Source organism: Protomyctophum bolini (assembly GCF_963924005.1).
Source record: "Protomyctophum bolini genome assembly, chromosome: 23".
In the NCBI taxonomy this organism is placed as follows: Eukaryota; Metazoa; Chordata; class Actinopteri; order Myctophiformes; family Myctophidae; genus Protomyctophum; species Protomyctophum bolini.
In genome coordinates this window covers 11,242,094-11,266,368 of record NC_137884.1, presented here as the reverse complement: position 1 = coordinate 11,266,368, position 24,275 = coordinate 11,242,094, and the positions used below count along the sequence as shown (strand labels likewise).

The following is a 24,275-nucleotide window of genomic DNA, read 5'->3' as shown; positions in this document are numbered from 1 at the left end:
ATAGGACCTGCACTCTAAACGGACGCTTTCCCATGCATTCTCTATGGTAGGATAAGGTAGTGTTGAACCACTGGCCACAACGTGCCGGTCACATGTCAAATTGTCAATGCGTTGTGGCGTAGTACAGTTACAGTACAGTACAGTACAGTACAGTACAGTACAGTATTTTTATGATCTTGTACAGCACTTTGGTTGACCTTTTGTTCTTTGTAAGTGTGCTCTAGAAATAAAGTTTGATTTGATCTCCCCAACCGGCTGCCATCCCCTCCCCTCCCACACCACCCCATCCAAGGTGCTGAGCAGAGGGGGGGGGGGGGGCGTATGGCTAGATCCATAATCCAGGGCTATATACAATAAGCAAGGACAAGGAGTCAGGACAGCACTAGCCGTAATACAAATGCATACTAGTAAAATAAAAACGTAGGTAAATGGTCAACTTGTTACTTAACCTATTCAATGAAACCAAAACATCAATAATCTGTACATCAAAGCTATAGTCTATACTTAGTGGACTGATAACCAATTAACCATCTATGGAGGTGTGACACGACTGACGGACGGGTTTTCATAGTAAATGTGGTGTGATCTGTGACATGCAACTCATACGTCTGCATTTCAACTAACCCTTTCAATATAATACACAAAAACACTAGCAAATAAATAATACACATCATCCACTGAGATAACTAAAATATAAGACAATACCATACTTTCAAAATCTAATTTTAATGTGAATCAATTTCGTCTCCAGTTCATGTAGAATGAGCTTAAAAAAATAAAAATAAAATAAATGTACATTCTTCAGGAGACCCGGGGACTCTAAAGTCTGAATACTCAGCTGCATGAGGGCAGATCTAGTTTGAATACCTGTTTGCATACATCTTCTCTTCTGGGGGTCCCTGGCACAAAACATTTTCATATGGGCGCCAAATACAATTTGGGGGTCCTTGACAAGAAAAAGTTTGACTGGCTTTAGACAATGGGAGTTCAGCATTAAATGCTCAGTGTTAATGTAGGCATATCCCTTTGTGCTGTCTCAAGAGTTCAATAAACACTTGCTGTGAAGAAGGGAAGTCTCACATAACATAAGTTAACTTTCAACCAATCTTAATTAATGGAACCCAAACTAAAAAAATTACATGGCGTTGATTCATTCAACCTTTGACATGCATGAGCATTTTATACAAGTCTGCATAAAGCCATTGTCGTTATATAACTAATTAGTAAATTACATATTTAAAAGTGTTTCCCGAAGAGTACTGGGTCGGAGGGCGGAACACATTTTGCATGGGTCGCCAGTTGCAATTCTATTAATAATATTAAATAAAAAATAAAAAAGATGTTTAAGAAATAGTGGAAATAGCAGATCTACAAGCTCACAACAAAGTCGCACGACAACGCATTGTGAGCTTGTAGCTTTCACTAGTTTGGGTCCCGGAGAGAGAAGCTAAAATGTTTGGGAACCATCTAAGACAAGACATGTCATTGTTGGCTAAACAATAGCAGTGTATTTGTTAACAATTCCAACTGACATTGCCCTTGAGTGTTCTCCAACACAAGGCAGACACGCATTTTATACTTTGTTGTACGTCGGTGTTGCACGCAGAGTGATCTCACAAACCACTGATCTACAAGCTCACAACAGCCTCTTTTCGGCGGACGACACCATCGTCCTACGAGGGAGTACAAATGGAGCGACATCAGTGACATGTTAGCCCTCTTGTACCATGCTGGGGAGTGTCAGTGAGTCCTAAAGTGGCCCTATTTTCGCCCGTGCCTTACCCCTTATCCCTAAACTCTTTGCCTTTTAAAAAAATAGCCGTCAAATAGCCGTTCTACAAGTGTCTCGATGTAGATCGGCTAGTTGAACAAATTTAAACAGATTTTCAAAATAGTAAAAGAAAAAAGGCAAAGAAGTTTATGGACAAGGAGTAAGGCACTGGAGAAAATAGGGCGCTGTAATATGCAGAACAGGGAACTTATTTTCTCTTTTTATACCGTATGTGTGCTGACTGCTGACGCACTGGCGTCCAACGGTATCAGTCTGAGGCGGATCAATTGGACATCCTTTGAGAAGAGTAGAGCGACCGTCTGGGAGCCAGAACGTCCCCGGTTCGATTCCCCGGCTCCTCCAGGCTCCGTGTTGCCTGGTCAATTGTCCCTGAGCAAGACACTGAACCTCTGACTTCTTCCCCGTGCACTCACTCTTGAGCGAGCCACTACTGGATCAATGCATCAAAGTCATTTCCACTTCTGTTGTAGGGGAGTATAGGACTACGTACTGTATATGTCCATGTCTGCCCTGAATATCAATAGTCAATACCATGCAATCAGGTACAGGTATTCAAATTACTGGTAGTGAAGCGGAAATGAAATGATGGAGATCTTGGACAGTGACTAGGTCAATGAAAACCGCTAATTATCAGGGTTCTTTTGTTTTCATGAAAATCCCTCATTCATCAGCAACTTATTTGGCAGTGTTGGATTAGTCTTTTGGGATTTCCGGGGTGTTTTATGAATGAGTTAAATATGACAGCACAGTGAGCACACTTGACTTTGGAGCATGTGTCATTCTCACTTGCCCATATGTGATTCAGTGTGATACGAGAGCCAGTGTTTTATGTTCTATGTTCAGGACATCTGAACCACAGGAAACACTGTAAACATTTCCAAAATCAACCTCCACCCTACTAACTTTGGATACATTTCTGGTAACCGGTGTGCTCTACTATACTGTTTGCTAACTGCTCAAAACCCTATATACAGTACTTAGTTGAACTTAGATCCCTAGTTGAACTTATAATTAATAATAATAATAAATAGAAGATCTTGAATAGATCCCTATTCTAGATCCGCTATTTATTATTATTTATTTCCGGATTCGGTAGGCTACGTTTCAAGTTGATGTGAATGTCATAGGCTATCCTGTTTCCAATAAACCCAACTGTCTTACTTGAAACGTGTAATAAAATAATACATGAGTAGATTATCAAGACAATTTGGTGCTCTAAATATTTGAAGGAAAAAAAAGTGAAACACTTCGTGCCATGCCCTAAAACAAAATATTGAAATGTCAAAAACAGTTACTATTCAGCATTCAAAATCAGCAAAAAAAACAACAAGCTTGAACGTGGCATGTCCCTGCTTAATGCCTATTATGAAACGTCCAGAAGAGGGACGATCAATAGGGTTCATGTGGTTAGAGATTGAACTGCGCTGACTATGTGATTCACCGACTGACCGAAGCAGTATTCACTTCAAACGTCGCCATTCACGTGTTCTGCACCAAAGCAGGCCTCAGCACAGAAAACTGTCTAGTGGGTTCAAGTGCTTGCCTAGAGGCGTGACTGACTGCAATTGCTGGCTCTAACGGTATGGCAACCCGTTTACCGACCCCTATATCTCCTATGACCTGTCCCTCATTCATGTGATGTGTACTGTAGGTGTAGTCAGAGATTACAGTTGTGCACAAGAAAAATAATTATAATAATGGGGGGGGGGCAAATACATATCAATTTGGGGGTCCTTCACATGAAAGAGTGAAATAAAATTGAAGCAGAAAATGATTATCTGATCTTGAGCAGAATGCACCACTTTCAAACGCTTAAACCGTAACATTGCTATGAAATGTTATTGGACTCATTAATCTGACAAGTTACAACGCAAAACATTGCATTTACATATACAGTAAGACATATAATATAACATGTATATAATTGTTCCTGCAGCATAATCTGTGCCGGTGACTGTCAATAAAACACCTTTACATGTCAGGATTTCTTTAAACCTATTAAAAACGGGAACTTTCATGGCCATATATCATTTTGGGTGTCCTTGGCACGAAAATGTTGTGTAGAATCGGCCTTGGGTCTTAATTCCTACCAATCTCTTTTGTAGATTTTAGTATAATATTTTATGCTACACGCCCTGCATACAAGGTACCTTATTATACACTGTTGCTTTTGAAGGGATTTCAGTCTAAAATAAATTAAATTGAAAGTCAAATAATTAACCGTCACACTGAGGTGACACTGCCATTGTGTACTAGGCTTATGAACTCTTCACTCAAACAAACAATTTGCTCCAGCATCTCATGACAAAAATATGTCATTTACAAAAAGTAATCTAAATTATAGTGGCAAGACAAACAATGCTACATTCAAATGAAACAAGTAGAGGAATGCCGCATTTGGGACCAAAGCAAAATGGTTCCAGATTAAAAGATAACATATGGTAGCTAAAATATCATTGTACAGCTAAAATATCATTGTGACCTGAACCACAACAACAACTTAAAACAGCCTTATAATTCAGAGTAAAGTGCTATAAAAAATAAACTATTGTGTCGTATTGTTCAAAATATTAGTGGTTACTATGAGCCCATGCGACAAATTGTATGGGAAACGCATGTAGGCTAAGAAAATCAAACATATCGGAACAATGTACAAACTGGGAATGCAGCCAGCAATCAGCCACCACTGGTCGCCAAAGAAAAACATTAGGGTTACAACATAATACTTATTGTTCCTCGTTTTCCACCATTCTCCACCTCCATTCTCTCCCTGGAAAAGACAAGAGTGCAAAACGCAGGGATTGAAAAGAGGAAGCTCCACTACAACGTAAACATCCAGGGTGTTCATTCAACCTTTGATGTGTAAAAACATTTTCGCATTCAAATTAACCCTCAGGATTTTACTGTGTAGATGGCTTCATTAACAGGGGCTCCCCTCCCGTCTCCTTTACTCCTCAGTGGTCTTGAGGACCGAGTCCTCTCCGAGGATCTTGCAGAGTTCGTTGAGGCGGTGTTGCATCTCGGGAATGCCGGCCAGCTGGGTCTCCAGCCCCTGTTTCTCCTCGGTGAGGGAGAGGCGCGTGGCCGTGTCCAGCTGCTCGAACCGCCAGCCGCCCTCGCCATCAAACTGGAGCAGGTGGGTGTGGTACTTCCTGTGGACATGAAGAACGCGTCAGGTTTTCAGAGAACGGAAAATAAAATTCTAATATATACTGTATGTATACAGTATATATATATATTTCTTTCTTTGATATCAAGTTTTTATAACATACCATTTAGCGTACATACATACAGAGCATGCTTTTGCCTTTTTTTAAACCCTACCCATTTTGGCGACTCGCTCAGTTTAGCTCGCTCGGCCGTGCCTTACCCCTAGGCCTCCGACAGTGAAACCGTGTGCACCATTTTCATTCTGACTGGGTTTACCACGCAAACATACTGTATATGAAGTTTAGAGGAGAGAAGTCTTACCACAGGGAGGGTCTGTGCGTGATGGAGAGGAGGGAAATCCCGGCATCCTTAGCGGCCTGGAAGATCTTGCCCTCCACGTCGATGCTGACGGCGCTGGTGCATTCGTCCAGCAGGGCATATGTAGGCCTGTCACACAGTGACACCATGGTGGTAGAATCAACTTTATTGTCACATCACGAGTAAAAAAAGTGGTTGAAATTAGTGCATAATTCCCATCGTGTCATTTCCCTCCCCCAAAAAAACAAGAAAGGGAAGAAGGCAAGAAAGAAGAAAGTTTGAGCGCTTTTACCATAAAAAGTACAAGTAATAAAGTAACACATATGACCCGAATGGAAACAACTTGACCACATGGACTTTTTTGTGTGTTTTTGGTGTTATCCTTTTAGACCAAGTGGTTGAATGTTCTCTGTTGCTGTCTAGTAATCAATCGATCAATAAACTGTGCTCCGAGTTTAAATTGTGTTGTTCTGATGATGATGACACTGCCAGTAGTACCATGACATTGCAAACAATGCCCCTTCAGTTACGTAATACCAGTTATACCCAGTATACAATAGTAGTTCAGTAGTGAAAATAGCAGATCGACAAGCTCACAACACGTCTAGTTTGGTTCCCGGGCCAACGTCTCATTTCTCGAGGCTCTCGACTCGAGCTAAAAGGTTTTGTGAACCACTGTTCAGGACCAGGGTTGTTTCTCACTTACTTGTGGTAAAACATTCGGGCCATTCCCATCCGCTGTTTCTCTCCTCCTGACAGTACGTCCTTCCAGTCCAGCTCAGCATTCCAGCCTGGGAACACACAATTGGTGATAAATGAGTTAATCAAACGGTTACAGTTCTAAAGGTTTGTTTTAGGCTTTTATGCCTTTTAAATGTATTGATAGTATCAAGTGAGGATAGACAGGAAAGAGGGAGAGAGAGAAGGGGAGACACATGCAGCAAAGGTCGCCATGAACGGGACCAGAGCCTATACGTGGCATGCGCCTGGACCACTTGGCCAGCAGGCGCCCCCCCCAACAGTTAATCAAAGTAATCAATTTAACCGATTATGAAAAAAATATGAGATTTTCCAGGCGAAAAACAAATCTTCTAACAAGCAGTGTATTTGAGTCTTACCCCCCTCCCTGGTGACGATATGGTTGAGGTGGACAATGTCCAGGATGGACTCCAGGTCCTCGTCTCTGAGGCCCCTGGAGGACATGTCCTCTACCGTGTCAGGATAGATCACCTGGTCCCTCAGAGAGCCAATGGACATGTAGGGCCTGAAAAAACACACACACACACACACACACACACACACACACACACACACATTGGAATTATTTTATTTGGATCTGCATACGGTATATATACTCAAGTACGTAATGTGAGTACTTGTAATGCGAGTCCACCACTGGTGTTTGTATCCGTTGAGTGTCGTATATGGACCCAGTTACAGTTACGTCCTACAGATGGCTCACTCCCTACATTAAAAATTAACCACTTAAACCCCATAAGGTTGAGCGGAATCCCTCAGGGCTCTCTACTAGTGTCCTTTCTGTTGTCTGTCATAAGCTCACACCACAGCGTGTGTGAGCTTGTCGATCTGATACAGGTCCTAGGGTTTAACCCTTTAAAGCCTGAGGCCGATTCTAAAAATGTATTTTTGTCTAAATACTTTTTCATGTCAAGGACCCCGAGTAAAAATTATGAATGTATTTGGCCGTGGACCTCCATCTCAAAACATTTTGTTCCATTGGCCTCCGGAAGGAAAGATTTCAGTTGAAAAATGTTCGCTTTAAAAATATGTATTCGAAGATTTGCACACACTTGCACAAACAAGAGTTTTCCAAAATAGCAGATCTACAAGCTTATGGAGCGGCACAAAGTGACACGCTACAGTATGATGGGCTTGTATATCTGCTATTTTTGAATAACCAATTCAGTATAAAATTATGGTTAAGGTGGTTAAAATGAATGACACAGATGCTTTCACGGTCTTAACTCACTCTCACTGATATCCACCTTCTAGCAGCGTCCCCCATAGGCAACGCTTGGCTCGGCCTAGGTACCCTGACCAAGATGGCTGCGCCCATAGACTCCTGTAATGACCGCAATCTTGACCCATTCAGGCCGGGAATCTTTTTTGGTGTTTTAAGAATTGTTATACTTTTAGCTATTGAAAAATAGCAGATCTACAAGAAAAATCGCGAAAATCTTTGAATACTGTATATATTCTTTCTCAATGAACGCTTTTTAACTAGTAGTTAATTCAAAATAGTTTGAAAACCAGTGATATAGAAACATAGGTTTTTCAGAAAACTGTCATGATTTAGAAGACATTTTGTAGAATCTGGTCTCAGTCCTAAATGGGTTAAAACGCTTTTTTCTCTTAGTCTGAATCCTTTCTTAGGTTGAGGTGTTTTAACAGAACGTCAATGTTAGCGGCTCATCGCTAAAATTGTCGCTACCTCGCGGTTACAATATCAACGCTTCTGATGACCTAGCTTTAGGCGATATTGCTTCCGGTGAATGTTGGGGTCTTCAAAATAATTGACCCCGTTGGGCGGGAGGAGTAGGACGGAGGCTCTGTTTCCTCGCTGTGTGGGCTCCTCACTGGCAGGTGAATCAGGAGGATACAACAGCACTGACAACACACGGAAGTGTGTGTGGGGAGGAATCAATGCATTTTCATAATGACTAAATTGGGGAGAAAGAATAAGGGCCTTTCTCGGCCCCACCTCTCTCCCACTGTTTATATTGTGTTTAGTTTCCAAGATGGCCGCAGCACCAGGAGGGGGTGGGGCAGAGGTGAGCGGGTGGGGTCGACATATGCCCATTGGAAATGCAGTGAAGCGGCCATTAAACACAGACACAAGACAGGTGTATTTTATGTATTGTAACCTTGACTACGTTGAAAATGAGGGCTTGCCCTCAACTGTATTTAGAGTATAAATAAAGGTGAGAAAGAAAGAAAGACAGGTGTCTTGAACGTGTGAACACAGCCCAGTAAGGGCATATGTCAACCCCACCCGCTCACCTCTGCCCCACCCCCTCCTGGTGCTGCGGCCATCTTTGAAACTAAACACAATATAAAGAATTGGAGAGGGGTGGGGCCGAGAAAGGCCCTTATTGTTGCGATCTGTTCAGCATTCCTGGTACAGACAGAACCCATCACGCATCTGCCCCAAAGTGTCCCAGCCATCTGGCAATTCAGGAAGGATGAAACAAACTTCCAAAGTAACAGAAAGGACTTGAATTTCTGTGCGGGTTTGCATGGTAAATATTTAACACTGAGGACACTGCTTTGGTTTCCTACACACACACACACATGCACGCACGCACACGCACACACAGCTACTGTTACAGTGGAGTACATTACGTTCACTGTTCCCTGAACGATGGACCTCACTGGTTTTAATCCACTGCACCACTCTGAGATTGATCCTGAGATATGGGTTGTCTGCGACTATGCGTGCGTGTGTGTGTGTGTGTGTGTGTGTGTGTGTGTGTACCTCTGGGGGATGTAGAACATGTGCTCAGGTGAGGGTTTGTGCAGGGAGCCTCCATAGACGGGCCACAGGCCGCTCAGGATCCTGAACAGAGAGCTCTTCCCACAGCCGTTGGGCCCGGTGATCAGCAGATGCATGCCCTCGTCTACCTGCCAACGAGCACGCGCGCACGCGCACGCACACGCACACACACACATTTTGATTTCTTTATTTGAATCCACAAATTACAATGAATTCTTACAAGGAAACAAATATAACGGGGTTGACAGTTCATGTTCACTTAAGGATACACATGGCACCTCCTCCTCCACAAAGACAAACTACCTACTATAACAGCTGAAACAGAACAGTATTTGGCACACACACACACACACACACACACACACACACACACACACACACACACACACACACACACACACACACACACACACACACACACACACTTTAATCATTTATTTATGTCCACATAAGAGATACAAATACAAGGACACAAATATTTACAAGGTGCCGTACAGAATGCAGTCAGCAAATCCCGAACAAATAAATACCCACACACCCTTCAGGGGTACAGGTAACAGCGTCTTCGCCATATTTGGCGGCTACCGATAGTGGAAGATATTGCACAGAATTTCGCAAGCCGTTTGGCTGCTTTTTTCGGCATCCCAAGTTGTTGGAAGCCTCTTACGACCAAACTGTGTACATGTCCTAGGCTGCCGAAGATAAACACATATAGATTGCACCTATAGCCTAGTTCAATGATGGACTGGAGGAGCGGCTGGTACTTAATGACCTTAGTCATAAAGGCTTCCTCTAAGCTAGAGTCAAAGGTGCAGGCCATTTCAAGAATGAAAACTGATTTGTTCTCTTCATTAACCACAACAACATCTGGTGTGTTAGCAGAGAGATGTGCAAAAATGTCAGTATTTTCAGTACAGAGTTGAAACACACACACACACACACACACACACACACACACAGCAGGCCTGGGAGTCAGTTTCACTTTCACACACATCCTGTTTGTGTAACATTTACAGAGGGAGGACAAACATGCTTTTAACCACTTAGACCTGAGGCCGATTCTACAAATGCCCTCCAAACGTGTACGGTAGTTCTCACACTTTCACTTGTACATCTGTTTTTCAATAGCCAACGCTAAAATCTGAACCGACGCTTTCCCGGTTTTAATTGGTTTTTGAGCCATGTTTGATACTTCGTCGTATAATGGAGTTGCATGGTGAAAAGAGCAGATCTACAAGCTCTCAAGGCTGGGAAGCGTTGTGAGCTTGTAGATCTGGACGGGAACCCCTTTTGGTGTTTTAAAGCATTATGTTACACTTTAGCTATTGAAAAATAGCAGATCTACAAGCACTGAGTGCTATTTCTGAAATAGTGCTGAAAGAGTGCTAAAATCGTGAAAATGTGGCGCAAATCTTTGAGTATATTTAACTCAAATCTTTGCTTCGAGGGTGTCCCTGGAACAACATATTTTCAGATGGGGGTCGGTGGCCAATTACATATAATTTCTGGGGTCCTTGACATGAAATAGTTTGAGCACCACCGACATAGAAACATAGGCTTTTCATAAAACTGTCGGCTACTTTTCCTCGTTCAAGGCAACACAACACAGAGTCTTGACAGCAGAGTAGTGCGGACTCACCTTGAGGTTGAGGCAGGAAACCACCACGTCGCCATTAGGGGTAATGATGGGAACACTGTCACATACTATACCCTTATCCACGTCTATCACCTGACCTACACACACACACACACAAAGAGAGATTAGACGTTTGCCCGGGACCCAAACTAGTGAAAATAGCAGATCTAGCACATAACGCAATGCTTCGCACCGCGTTGCAAGCTTGTAGATCAGCTATTTTCATCAAGTGAGTTGAGACAGCTATACTGGCGCCACCAGTTTAAAGATGCGGACGTAGTAGCTAAATGTGTGTGTGTGTGTGTGTGTGTGTGTGACTGTGTGCGTGTACCTCTTATCTCCAGCGGTCCGTCTATGTGCATGTCCAGTCTGCTCTTCTTGTCCCCACCAGCAGGGGTCGTTGTCACGGAGGAGCGCTTGTACTTGCCCTGCTGCACCTCCGCGAACACCAAAAACATGTTGTGCACCCGCGCCGTGTAGCCAGCCAGCTCTGTGATCTGCACACGCACACGCACACACACACACACACACACACACACACACACACACACACACACACACACACACACACACACACACACACACACACACACACACACACACACACACACACACACACACACACACACACACACACACACACACACACACACACACACACACACACACACGGTTCATTTCTCTGGACTAATTGAAAGCCGTATGCCTGTGACTGTCACTTGCTGAAAATAGCCCAACTACAAGGGCGCAGAGCGTGGATTGGCTATTGTCTGACAACAAACGTCGTAAAAAAAAAGTATGAAAAACGTTAAGCATTACATCTGCAACGTGTCAAGGAGGAGAGTCTGTTCAATGTAGGTCATGCAGAGCCATTCAAAACGTGATTATCATTTTGGATGGAAACCTCATATGTCCCAAACTGTTACTTTTCAGTTCAAATAAGTAGCACAAGTAACGGATTTACGAGCTCAAAGCGTGTGACGTGCCACGTTTCCAGCTTGAGGATCTGCTACTGTACTTCTGATGCTTTTGTGTGACGCGGACGCCATATTAACCCATTCAGGATGGGAACCAACCAAGCATGATGTTAATTATACTTTAGCTATTGAAAAATAGCAGATCTACAAGCCGCGCTACGAGCTTGTAGATCTGCTATTTTTGATCTGCAGATTCTTTTTTTTTAAATAAAAAAACAAAAAGCAACAAGGCTAACAAATACAGATGAGCAGGGATGCACGATATTGACATTATCTGATAATAAATTAATAATACAATACAAGCTTCCACTAGGCTTTACCTTACACTTGTTATACAGTATATTCTGGGTGCATTTTTCACCAATTGCCTAAGCTGTAATCCTGGTCGCTACTCTCCCGCTGCCAACGTGGGGAGAGCCCCGAACTGAGCTCATGCTTCCTTGAATGACCGGGGGAGGCAGTATAGACACCTGGATTACTGCATGTGTTTTGAACATGCAAACTGTACACAGAAAGGCCCTTTCGCCAACCCCACTTATAGGCACTTGTAGCTTGTAGATCTGCTATTTTTGAAAAATCGTGAAAATGTGGCTCAAATCTTTGAATATATTTTCTTTCAGAGCGAACGTTTTTAACTCAAATATTTGCATCTGGGAGGTCCCTGGAACAACATATTTTCAGATGGAGGTCGGCGGCCAATTACATATAATTCTGGGGGTCCTTGACATGAAATAGATTGAGAACCACTGACATAGAAACATAGTTTTTTCAGAAAACTGTGGATTTAAAAGACATTATTTTAATCGGCCTCAGGTCTAAATGGGTTAATATTATACAATCCAATATATATATAAAAAAACACTGGAATTATTTTGTTGTTGGTTCAATACATTGTATGTCCCTCCATCCCTACACAGACAAGTTTCTGTACTATACTGTCCATCCGAGATCAGGCTTTCCCCCTTTCAGCACAATGTTAAAGTGTTGACTGACATCACATCATGTGCGACTAAAAATACATGCAAAATGACCGCAAAATTACCATTTGCGTAGTATCTGTAAATCTAATGATCGCATATCTGATTGTTGCACGCAGGCATGAAACTCATTTAGCACAGTCCACGTGAAACTCATTTAGCACAGCATGCGCAGACGCTTGAGCATAAACATCCGTCTCAGCCACTCACGGTTCTTTTCTTCACCGTAACCACCAGCTAAAAAGGAGCAAGAGGGGCGATAAGCTTGTGATTGAATTCTGCCGTATCAGCCCTTGGGGGTCGTATGGCAGGATGTAATGCCCCCAACTCACAGTAAACAGGCTCAGAGTGTGACAGTGATACAAACAGAAACTGCATTCAGGCTGCATTCGTTATATCTTGTTGTTATTTGTCTTCTCTGAACATGTGATGTCCCACAAAAGCATCTTGCTGCTTGTACCCGAGTGTGACAAATGACATCCTGATTCTTGGTAAACTAAGTATTCTAATGCTTTAAAGCCTCATCTAGCCTATAATCTGTAGTAAGATGGTGTTGCTCAGATCAGATCTATAGATCTACCAGCTAACAAACACAATCGTGATGTGTTGTTATCTTGTAGATCACACAGACGCTTACCATTCCCCTGCCCAGTGTCCATATATGGAGCTGGCCTGTTCTGACATTATTCTGATGTTTGCATAGACTCCATATTTGGGCATGCCTGACATTTTTGGGCATAAAAGCGACACAGACATAATATCTGGGCGGGGCATGCATTTCCAACTTGCATTGTTCCAAGTAGGCCAGTGCCCAACTGGCACCGCTGTAGAGGCTCCAATGGGCACCGCTCTAGCATTGTTAATTTAAAGTAGATATTCCATGTGTGACATTGTTACGTGGGTCATCTAAATGGATGACACGGTTTTGGGGACGATTCTTCACGTTATTGTCCGATTCATCCAATCCCAGCAGGAATGATTTTTTTTGTGTCTGTCCTTTGCAAGGGATAATGAATGGCTAAATGGTCATTACTGATAAATAAATCACAGACAGGGAGCGGAGGTGGCATAATCACCCTGAAGGGTGAACAACACACCCAAAAGTGACAACAATACAAAGTATTTCCTAGCTTACGGAAATGAAAGTAGGCTATTCCAAGTTGGCCCCGCCGAACGCAACACAGTTGCCTCGGAAAACAAGGAAGTGAGTGTTGATCAAATGGAATCCATTTCCGGGTACTGCATTGTCTATTTCTCGCTTCAAATGTTTTCACGTTTAGTTGTAAATGACATTGTGTGTTTGTATACATGGCTGCTATGTTGGATACAGCATAAAATCCAAGCAGTGCAGCAGGTGCTCCTAGTCTTTGATTAGACAGCGGTCTGTTATAGAGCAGAGCAGGTAATTATCAAGAAATGACACGGCTGAATTCAGCAATTTATTGACCAATCAGAATCAAGCATTCAACCAAGCCGTGTAATAAACATTGATAACCTTTTGCCATGATGTTTTAGTCCTGCCAGAGACCTTCGAGAGCGTAGCATGTTCACTGTATAATTGGCTGCTCACAGGTGAATTACCCTTATCGTTGCGTGCCCAAAATAGCTGATCTACAAGCTCACAACAGTATAAATAATTAAGCCTCTGGGGTTATTAACACCGGAGCTAGCTAGCAGAGGATTTCATTTGTCAATGCTGAGGCAAGCTCATGAGTACTCATTGTTTTCCATGTTTTAAATATTTCCATATACTGTAGGGTATTCAACTAGATTAGGCCGGGGTTCACAACTGTAGAATGATTGTGATGGGCGCGAAGCGTGGAAATGTGTGGGTTCTCAAAATGCATTTTGTGCTCAAACACGAAGATTTATGTATATAGAATACAACAGTACACAGTTGAGCAGGAATATGTCTATACAGGTACTGTATATGCTACCTTAGAATAGATGTAGACACATACACACACACACACACACACACACACACACACACACACACACACACACACACAGGGGCCACAAGGGGGCGCTCCGCGGGCCGCCAGTTGAATACCACTGCTGTAGGCTATATATATATATGTACTATACAATGCGCCACGTCTCTGCGTACGTGCGTGCGTAAGTGTGTGTACGGTTGTAATGAACGTAACTCCCAAGTTGCATCGTTCCCAAGTAGGCCGGTGGCCGACTGCGACGGCCACGTACAGGTCTAGTGTATATAAATGCACAGCGTCTGTGTCTACGTCTGTAATCCCCGTAACTCGAGAACCGTTCGCCCACCAACTTCAAATTTGACACAGGCCGTCCCACACCACCACAGGGACTGCAGTGCTCTGTCGGAGCGCCGGTTCTCCAGAACCAGCACAAAAGCCTCTGCCCAGGGTCCAGTCCAGACAGGGCCCAAATCCAGGTCACCCCTACATCTCCATATATGGAGCTGGCCTGTTCTGACATCACACCTGATCACACCCCAACGGGCACTGATCACCCCTAGATCTCCATATATGGAGCTGGCCCTGTTCCGACATCACAACGATGTTCTGACATCACAACGACCTCGCAATTTATTAGCCAACTGGCACTGTTCTAGAATTCACAATTAGACGTAAAAAATGGTTGGCGAAAGGGCCTTTCTTTGTGGAGTTTGCATGTTCTCCCCATGTGACCTAGGCCCTAGGACCTAGGCCCTAGTACGACCAGGTACATACCCTAGGGCCTAGGGTATGTACCTAATCGTATATGCAGTAATTCTGGTCACTACACTGCCTCCCCCCGGGGCGCCTGATGGAGGGGAAAGGAACTGTTTGGAATAACGTGTTCCTTCCACTCGCTCCGTCCAACCAGGGAAACTCCCCCCCGTCACCTCAGAATAAACACAAATCTAAATACAAAATTGTTAGTTTTGTGTTTTCGTAACCTTGTTATGTTAATATTGCACAGATACTGTTTGGGTCAGTTTGACACAAAGTGTCTCACACACACACACACACACACACACACACACACACACACACACACACACACACACACACACACACACACACACACACACACACACACACACACACACACACACACACACACACACACACACACACACACACACACACACACACACACACACACACACACACACACACACACACACACACACACACACACACACACACACACACACACACACACACACACACACACACACACACACACACACACACACACACACACACACACACACACACACACACACACACACACACAGAGTTGTTTGTGACTACTTGTAGAAGATTAAACAACATGCACTAGGTCATTCTGACCCGGGAACATTTCTAGATACACACAACAGGGAATTTACAACTAACCCTAAAGGTATTTTTATGGCTTGGATTTCAGAAAACAAGCACACAATTTAAAACGGAGCTCCATGCCATCCTTCGGTCAGTTCAAAGGAATGCTCCAGAACATTTTTTCACCATGATTGCTCCTGCTTCAATTGATTTATTTTTACTGGTTGTTCTGCATTTAAGTTCCTTTGTAATTGTATCCTGATTTATAATGTTGTGTTGATTTATTGTTTTGACTGCATTTGTGAATTGTAACCTCAGCTACATTGAAAATGAGGGCTTGCCTTCAACTGTATTTCCGAGAATAAATAAAGGTGATGATGATGATGATGATAAATTTGAAGTTCGCTAGGTTGCAAGTTGCAACCCGATAGACAGCGGGTTGCGATGTCTTCATCCTGCAGTCAAACAGTTACACAATATGTAAAATGATGCCGTTAACATTGATCCTGCTGTTCTACATACTGACAACCAGGTGAAAAAAATCACAGATTGAGGCTTTAACTTTAGATTTTTATAGAGAAACATACGACTATGATTTTATGGAAGATGCTTCTGAACATAATGCTAGCTTGATCACTTCAAATGCTCTTATCTTAAAAGAATCACCGAAAACAGGCAATCTGTCAAGCTCTCAATGCGTGACACAGTGAGAGCTTGTAGGTCGGCTAATTCCAATCTTTTATGGAAACCTCCAAATGACTGGAATCAGTCGTGCCGACTGAGTACATTTACTTAAGTACTTTACTTAAGTACAATTTTGAGATCTCCGATTTCCAAAACGTTTTTAGACATTTGAAAACTTGGAAAAGTACTTTCTACTTTACTTTTGTACTTTTACTCAAGTGCATTTTTTATTCCAGACTTTTGCTTGTAACAGAGAGTAAATTCTACATTGCAGTATTGATACTTTTACTTAAGTAAAACTGTACTTTTTCCACCACTGCACACACGTGCGCTATAATGAATCACACACCATGATATCAGCAGCTTTTTTGAGGTGTGAGCAGATTGTACCCGTTAAGGAATGTGTTGCATGCCTTTTAAAGTTGCCACAGTTACCAAGGCCCTGAAACAAGCAGAGGCTTGCTGACATGCGTCTGCCACACATTATACAGTCGACTCGACATCCTCATCATTGATGTCACTAAAACATAAAACACAGGCCAGGGTAGAGCTATAGTATTTACCTGTGGAGCGATTACAGACTAACGTGTATATAGTATGCATTCTGGGGACCCCCAGGGGTCCTTGGGGAGGTTCCAGGGGGTCCCCAGCAAAAGTAGATAACACAGCATCACGATCATTTTAACCACTTTATCCATTCATACGTTTGCTATACAAAGACAGTATAATCTACAAGCTTGCAGCGCATCACAAATTTGTACATCTGCTATTTTAGAATAAAAATTCGGAATAATTGTGCATTTTGTAACACACATCTTCCCTTCTTAATCGCTTGCAGAGGAAGTTTTCGTATGATAAGAAACACTCAAACACTGAGAAACAGAACCAAATGACCCTGGCTTTTCCTGCACAATCCTCTTACAGGCCTCCAATCAATCCTAAGGCTGAATGAATGCATGAACTCAACTGAACTGGGTTTCACCGTTCTCTGGATTCAAAAGCAAAGAGGGAGAGAGCAGTAGGTCCTCAACCAACAAAGGCATTCATTCCCTGATGTACGTGTTTCTTGTGTGTGTGTGTGTGTGTGTGTGTGTGTGTGTTTGTGTGTGTGTGTGTGTGTGTGTGTGTGTGTCTGTGTGTGTGTGCTGATCCTGTTGTGAGCTTGTACAACTGCTACGTTTGCTATTTTAGAAGATTTTTGACATCAACGCCATATCCTGTATGATTTAAGTTGGTTTTAGCTCGTTTTGTAAATACACAAAACTGTTATTAACACAGTTATTTTTTATTTATTATGTTTTATTTTTCTCATTTTATTTCAGTTAAATAAAAGTTATTATTTTCCAATTCTAGTTATTTTGTTAGTTTCAGTTTGCACGCACAGACGACTCCTCTGTCATGGCGATTCGTTGCTGTCGGGGCAGAAACCGATCATGATGATGACGTACGATGATGAGAACGTCATCATAACATCAGCCAGTCAAAGTCATCGACTCCGTGCTCAAACGGACAGACAGACAGACACACAAAGCTGTGCATTGGAGCGGCTGCTCCAATGCGGAGATACGAGTTTACTGGTGGACAGTGTTCCACATGGAGGCGATGTGGAACGGACAGGGAGGAGGAGCTCTCACCTCTTTGTAGGAGGACATGATCCTCTCGATGGCGTCCGCTCCCGAGGCCAGGAGGTTGCGGGCCGTGGTGAACGCCTCCGTTCTCTCGCTCACCATCGACACCTGGCCGTCTGCCGTTTCTAGAGAGAGAGAGAGGGAGAGAGAGAGAGGGAGAGAGAATTACTTAACCCATTTAGGACTGAGACCAGATTCTACAAAATGTCTTCTAAATCATGACAGTTTTCTGAAAAACCTATTTTACCGATCAGTGGTTTTCAAACTATTTCATGTCGAGGAGTCAAGGACCCCTAAATATTATATGTAATTGGCCGCTGACCCCCTTCTGAAAATATGTTGTTCCAGGGACCGCCCCCCAGAAGCAAAGATTTGAGTTAAAAAACATTTGCTCTGAAAGAATATATACTGTATTCAAAGATCTACAAGCTCAGCTCAGCGAGCTATGAGGGTTTTAATTGGTTAATCATTGTGTTAAAAAGAGCGGTAAGAAGGAAGGGATTTCTGTGATTCTAAAGGAAATGAAAAGGGGATATACATATTGTTGAAGTGTGTACCGTTGTCAGCGAAGCCTGTGGCTGTGATGATGGGCACGGCCACCATCACCAGGCCGCTGCCGCTCCACACGTACTTCATGAGGAACTGCTCTATCATGATGTACCACAGCCGCTTGGACAGGATGAGGTTCATCTGCTCCGCCAGGGAGCTGTAGCACTTCTGCAGCTGACGCATCTCCACCTGGCGCAGGGCGCAGGGCACGCGCACACACACACACACACACACACACACACAGAGGTAACAGTGATTCTCTCTACATTTCAGTCCCTTGTTGTTTGATGGGATTTTATCTCTGGAGCCCCAAGTGTCACTATAAGGGGTCCATGGCCTGGAAAACTACATATACCACTGGTGGTATATTATGTAGTTTAGCAAAGTAGTAGTGTAGTGTTGTTATAACGTCTCAGTACATCCCATGACGCACAATGTCATTGCAAGTGGAAACTGGTGTACTTGGACAGCTTCCAATTCTCTCTGCATTAGACTGGCTGCAGTTTCTCCTCTAATTCCATTATTATTAAAGAAAACTGTAATTGTTTTAGTTTGTAGGGTTGTGGTACACTGTGTTGTGTTGGACCGCCACAGGATTTAAAGGACTATACCAGCCTTTTTTTGACATGTGTCATGATTAATTTATGCTGCGTATGCACAAAATCCAACAACGTCGTTGTGACGTGTTGTAAGCTTGTAGATCACCAATTTCCGCTATTTCCATAATGTTTTGTAATTATTAAATGTGTCAGTGATTTATTTGTTCTTTAAGTTAATCGCAACTTAAATTTGGAATCGCGACACAGCCCTATTAGGCGATTGTGTCAAATGAATCGGGCACAGGCCTAAATTAGAACTGCCCCCCCAACCCCCCCTTCACCCCCACACACACACACACACACCTTGTGTCCTCTGTAGAAGGCGATCTCCTCGGCGTTGGCGATGATGCGGGAGTGCACGTAGCGCAGGTAGCCCTTGCGGTGCGCCTCCTCCGCCACCAGCTTGCCGAAGCGGGGCGAGCAGGCGCGCAGCACCTTGGCCGTGGCGAACACCACCAGGCCCGCCAGCAGCGTGGGGCCCGTGGCGTTGGCGCCGCGCGAGCGCGCCGTGCGGATGAGCGTGTAGGAGGTGAGCAGCACGTCCAGGATGGGCTTGGTGAGGTTGGAGTAGAGGTGGGCCACCGACTGGGAGAACATCATCACGTCCTCCGTCAGCGACTGGTCCGGGTTGGACAGCCGGCCGTCCATGTTGCTGACCTATAGGGTACAGGCTTTAGTAAAATCTAGTAAAATAAACTAGACTAAAATGTTAGGAAGGGACTAGTGGACAAGAGATCCAGTATAAGTAAAAGACAAGTCGTTGTACATTTGGTTGCATGCTGAAAATAGCTGATCTACAAGTCGTAGATCAGCTAAAAATTGCAAGATTAGCAGATCCACAAGCTCGAAACACGGCGTGCGAAGCGACACGCTTCGAGCTTGTATATCTGCTACTTTTGCCATTTTCATTGAATGCTGACAGAGACGCTAGATAAACTAGCTTTTCTCCTTCGGGCGACAAAAATAAAGAAACCTTGAACCTTGAACAGCAGCTGCGTGTCTCTCAGTGCAGTAACATTCTGTGATTATTTGCCATAATCATATAAAAATAATTATACTTTTCTGCCAAATACAACGAGACTGTGCGTTGGGGGGTGGTGCGTCAGATAGGTCTGGAGGTAACAGCCGGTGCACGGCCAAAACAACGTTTGGGGACCACTGCAGTAGAGGAAATGAACTGTAACTCAGTGGTCACTACTTCACTGGTTCCCAGACTGGGGGTCGGACCCAGTGGGGGGGGGGGGGGGGGGTTTCCCCAGATGATTATCTTTTGTGCAACATTGTTTGTTTTAATCAACAGTAAACAAAACCAAAATCCAGTACAAATGTATAGAGGTTCCGTTATCTGCACATTCTAAAGTGACAATTGAATGACTTTCAAGACCTTTTAAATACCAAACTAGGCAAATATTCCGTAAGAAAGTGGCAAACATTGTGAACATCTGCAGTGCAAAGCGTTTTCACAACCTGTGGAACCGAGGCACGCTGAATGTAAAGGCTAATGCCTCCAAGTGCTTGTCAGGGTAGGGGGGGTCACATTTTCTGGAGCCATCGCTGCCGACGTCCCAATAGTAGTCCGACACCCACAAATCCGACTACCCAATATTCCGACCATAGAGCCCCATACTAACCTTAACGGTTACCCCAACACTGACCGCACCCGGCCACGTAGTCAGACTAACGGGATGTCGGACTAACGCATGCCCCCTGAGGTCCCCAGTTCAAATGATGATGATTTTGTTCATTTGGGGGGGCCATGGCCTGAAATGTTTGGGGAAACCGTACAGTAATAACTTATAGTTCTTACCTTATAGTACGTGAGGTCGGTGAAGTAGGTGCGGTAGGCGTGGTCGACCAGGCGTGTCCTGAAGGCGAGCGCCAGCTTGCCCTCCAGGTAGCGGATGGCGCTGTTGACGAAGGTGGCCGGGATGGCGATGAGCAGCCACTTGCCCAGCTGCAGCACGAAGCGCCGCGGCCGCTTCTCCACGATGGTCTTGACGATCTTGCCGTCCAGGCTGGCCACGTAGATGGACAGGAAGGTCCGCGAGACCAGCGCCACGGAGTGCAGCGACAGCAGGGCCAGCTCCTTGGACACTAGCTGCGGGAACAGGATCCTGAGCAGCTCCAGCATCTGACGGAAGAACTCAGCGTTCACCTCAAGGGACGTGGACTTCTTCTTCGCCGCAGCAGGGCTGTCACACACGATTACAACACATACGTACGTTGGCGATTAATTGTCACACAAATAATTGCGATTAATTATTTGGTTGTGTTAAACTTGGAACTTGTGAACAATGTACCGGTAATTTATTTTTGGCTTTGCACGAGTCATTTAATTACTTTTATACTTTGAAAAAATACATTAATAGTGGAATGAGTGGAATAGAAGATCTACAAGCTTAATACGTGTACGTTTGGATGTTGTAGATCTGCTTCCACTAAGTGTTTGAAAATATATGAACATTTTAACATGGTAATAAATTATTATGACGATTTATGCAAGAAATAGATATATTACGATCTCAAATAATTGCGATTAGACGATAATAACATTATGTAATTTACATAATATATTGTAAATAATAACTGTCTAGCGTAGTGCAAAGACAGAACTGTCTAACAGGTCTATTACTTCTGCTGGTCCTCCTCCTCGGCGCTGCGGGGTTTGACGACCACCAGACCGGCGGCGGATCCGTTCTTCTCCCCCGGACCTCCGGTTCTCCTGCGATGGATGTGTCTGTAGATGACCGGGTACAGGGCTCTGGCGCCGGCCGCGGCTGCGGCCAGGAGCACGGCTCTCTTGGCCACGGCGGTCCGGTCCCATTTCACCCGGGACGCCGCGTCGAGGATACTGGACATATTTTAGAACCTCCGCCGAATCCCTCCCTAGTCTAGTCCTCTGTTATAAGACCACGCGGATCCATGCCGAACCGGTCCCGACCAGATCATGCATGTTATTATAATAACAGCATCGGAAGCAAGAGAGACAGAGAGAGAGTCAGAGAGAGCGAGCAAAATAAAGAGGAATTCCTGTGTGTGATGGTTGTGAATGAGAATGTGATGTCAAAGAACCTCCGCCGCCGCTACATCCTCCTGCTGCTGTTTCCGTTGTTACACGCAAATATGTTGTCCTATCGAAATGTGCAGTAACATCGTTTCCGCATGACGTGTGGTAGTCCTGGCCTTAGTGGCCTGGGTTCTATTTGATTTACTATTCAATATCCATTCTTCTTCTATAGCCATTAGCCCGCCTACAGTATCCGTAATTTACACGCACACATAGGTCTACATTGCGCATAGCACGCACACAAACTGTTTCCGTATGCTGCTGCACGTTTCATCCACCAGCTGTTACTAATAAAGGCAAGTATAATTCGATAGGTTGCGAATGTCGATGTAACGAGGCGTAGCAGCGTTTTTGTCCTTAGCAACGCCTCCGAAGGAAGATGATTGGTTGCCTGATGCAAAGGATTATTCTCTACTGTACTGTCACGTGACACATCACACAAAAATCTAAAATGTATGCATTATTACAAAGTTCACAATGTTATAAATAGACAAACAACTAAATAAATACAATAGCCTAAATACACAATATAGTTTTTATTTTGTTGAGATTTGATGGGATACCTTATATATGTCCTCACTTGTATAATGTACTACTATTCTATATGATGTGCAATGTTATTCTTGTGCCACTGTGAGGCGCCAAGGCGCAAGGTATAGGATGCATGCCTGCCTCCTATAGTATGATCAGGTGACTCAGGTCACATGACTACTACTACCTGTGAGCAGTTCATTCAGTTATAGTACAGGGTCTGTCACCGTGAGACTGATGCGTGACAGGGAGCCCTGCTTAATCTAATAAATATGCCATGCTTGGCTAAATGGATCTCATCTAATACATCTCCGTATTTTCTCCGAATGCAACGTTAAGCTGCAGAACTACGCATAACTTAACAGGTTATGGGCCCAGGAGTCGTTCGGAAGAAAAGTTTTGTCTGAGTCCACCGTGTAGTCGCAACGAACAGCGAGCTAACGGGTTGCTAAGCTAGCAAGGAGAGCGAGCTACAGCAACATGGATCAACGAGGAACAAGTAGGTTGCCTCGACTGGCGTTCGACGGAGATGAGACCAAATATGAGATTTGGGAGACAAAAATGTTGGGACATTTTCATTTAATAGGACTAAAGCACACGGTCCTGAGAGAACCGGCGACTGAAGCTGAAATAGCAGCAGACGAGAAGAAAAAGGCCGACTCGTATGCCGAGATGATTCAACTGTTGGACGACAAGAGTCTCTCATTAATTATGAGAGATGCGGCCGACGATGGAAGAAAGGCCCTAAAAATATTAAGAGAGTATTATGCCGGGAAGGGAAAGCCCCGGATAATTAACCTGTACACCATGCTTACATCGCTCCAGAAAGCGGACGACGAAAGCATAATGGACTACATCATCAGAGCAGAAACAGCCATCACAGCACTGCGAAATGCAGGTGAGACGTTGGGAGATGGTCTACTAGTAGCTATGATTCTAAAAGGACTGCCTGTGAGTTTTAAGCCATTCGCAATACATGTGGCACATACAGATGATAATATCACATTTGCTGAATTCAAGACTAAGCTACGAAGTTTTGAAGACACAGAGAAGACAAACGCAGCTGAGTCGGGTGACAGTGTGATGAAAACTCAGGGGAGAACCGGGCGGCGACCCGCCAAGACAAACGCACGTGACCACAAAGAAGACACAGAGATGGCGTGCTTCAAGTGTGGCACCAGAGGTCACCGAGCGAGAGAATGTCGACAGAAGACATGGTGTAGTCGATGCAAAAGCGACACACACAAAGACGCCACATGTAGGCGTAAGGATAAGGACAGTAGGGACAAAAGGGATGGAGCGTGTAAAATCAAAGAAGAAGAAGACGGCACCGACTTCGTGTTCAAGATGAGGGACGGAGAGCAGCAGCCGGCGAGCGGCATCCAGGAGAGGGGCCTGATGGTGGACACGGGGGCCACGTCTCATATCATCACCGACGTGACCCAGTTCAAGGATTTCGACGGCGCGTTCAGACCAGAAAAGCACAGTGTCGAGTTGGCAGACGGCACCCGATGCAGCGGGGTCGCTCAGAGAAGAGGAAATGCTGAAGTTTCCCTAATCGACAGC

The 24,275-nt window shown here is 44.1% G+C and overlaps 1 protein-coding gene across 2 annotated transcripts; it reads right to left on the bottom strand.

Moving 5' to 3' along the window:
* Window positions 1-726: 726 nt before the first annotated feature.
* abcd2 (ATP-binding cassette, sub-family D (ALD), member 2) lies at window positions 727-22,437 on the bottom strand. 2 transcript variants are annotated; one of them, XM_080757097.1, is made up of 13 exons: window positions 21,744-22,437; window positions 20,919-21,303; window positions 19,415-19,768; window positions 18,521-18,701; window positions 17,970-18,088; window positions 10,742-10,907; window positions 10,414-10,508; window positions 8,757-8,902; window positions 6,379-6,524; window positions 5,967-6,051; window positions 5,264-5,389; window positions 4,697-4,944; window positions 727-4,562 (listed from the first exon to the last, which is right to left on the bottom strand). In XM_080757097.1, the coding sequence occupies exons 1-12, from the start codon at window positions 21,968-21,970 to the stop codon at window positions 4,740-4,742; spliced, it is 2,235 nt and encodes a 744-aa protein (XP_080613223.1). In that variant the 5' UTR covers window positions 21,971-22,437; the 3' UTR covers window positions 727-4,562; window positions 4,697-4,739. The 2 variants fall into 2 exon arrangements, with proteins under 2 accessions (XP_080613223.1, XP_080613222.1); XM_080757096.1 differs by having other exon boundaries at window positions 727-4,944.
* Between the last annotated feature and the right edge of the window lie 1,838 nt (window positions 22,438-24,275).

Bases quoted from the DNA above. Each gene is read 5' to 3' on its own strand.
- abcd2 (XM_080757096.1), bottom strand. From the start codon at position 21,970: ATGTCCAGTATCCTCGACGCGGCGTCCCGGGTGAAATGGGACCGGACC. The intron at 18,702-19,414 runs GTGTGTGTGTGT...GCCCTGCGCCAG, and splicing joins CCTTCTACAGAGGACACAAG to GTGGAGATGCGTCAGCTGCA. The intron at 18,089-18,520 runs GTACACACTTCA...CTCTCTCTCTAG, and splicing joins CACAGGCTTCGCTGACAACG to AAACGGCAGACGGCCAGGTG.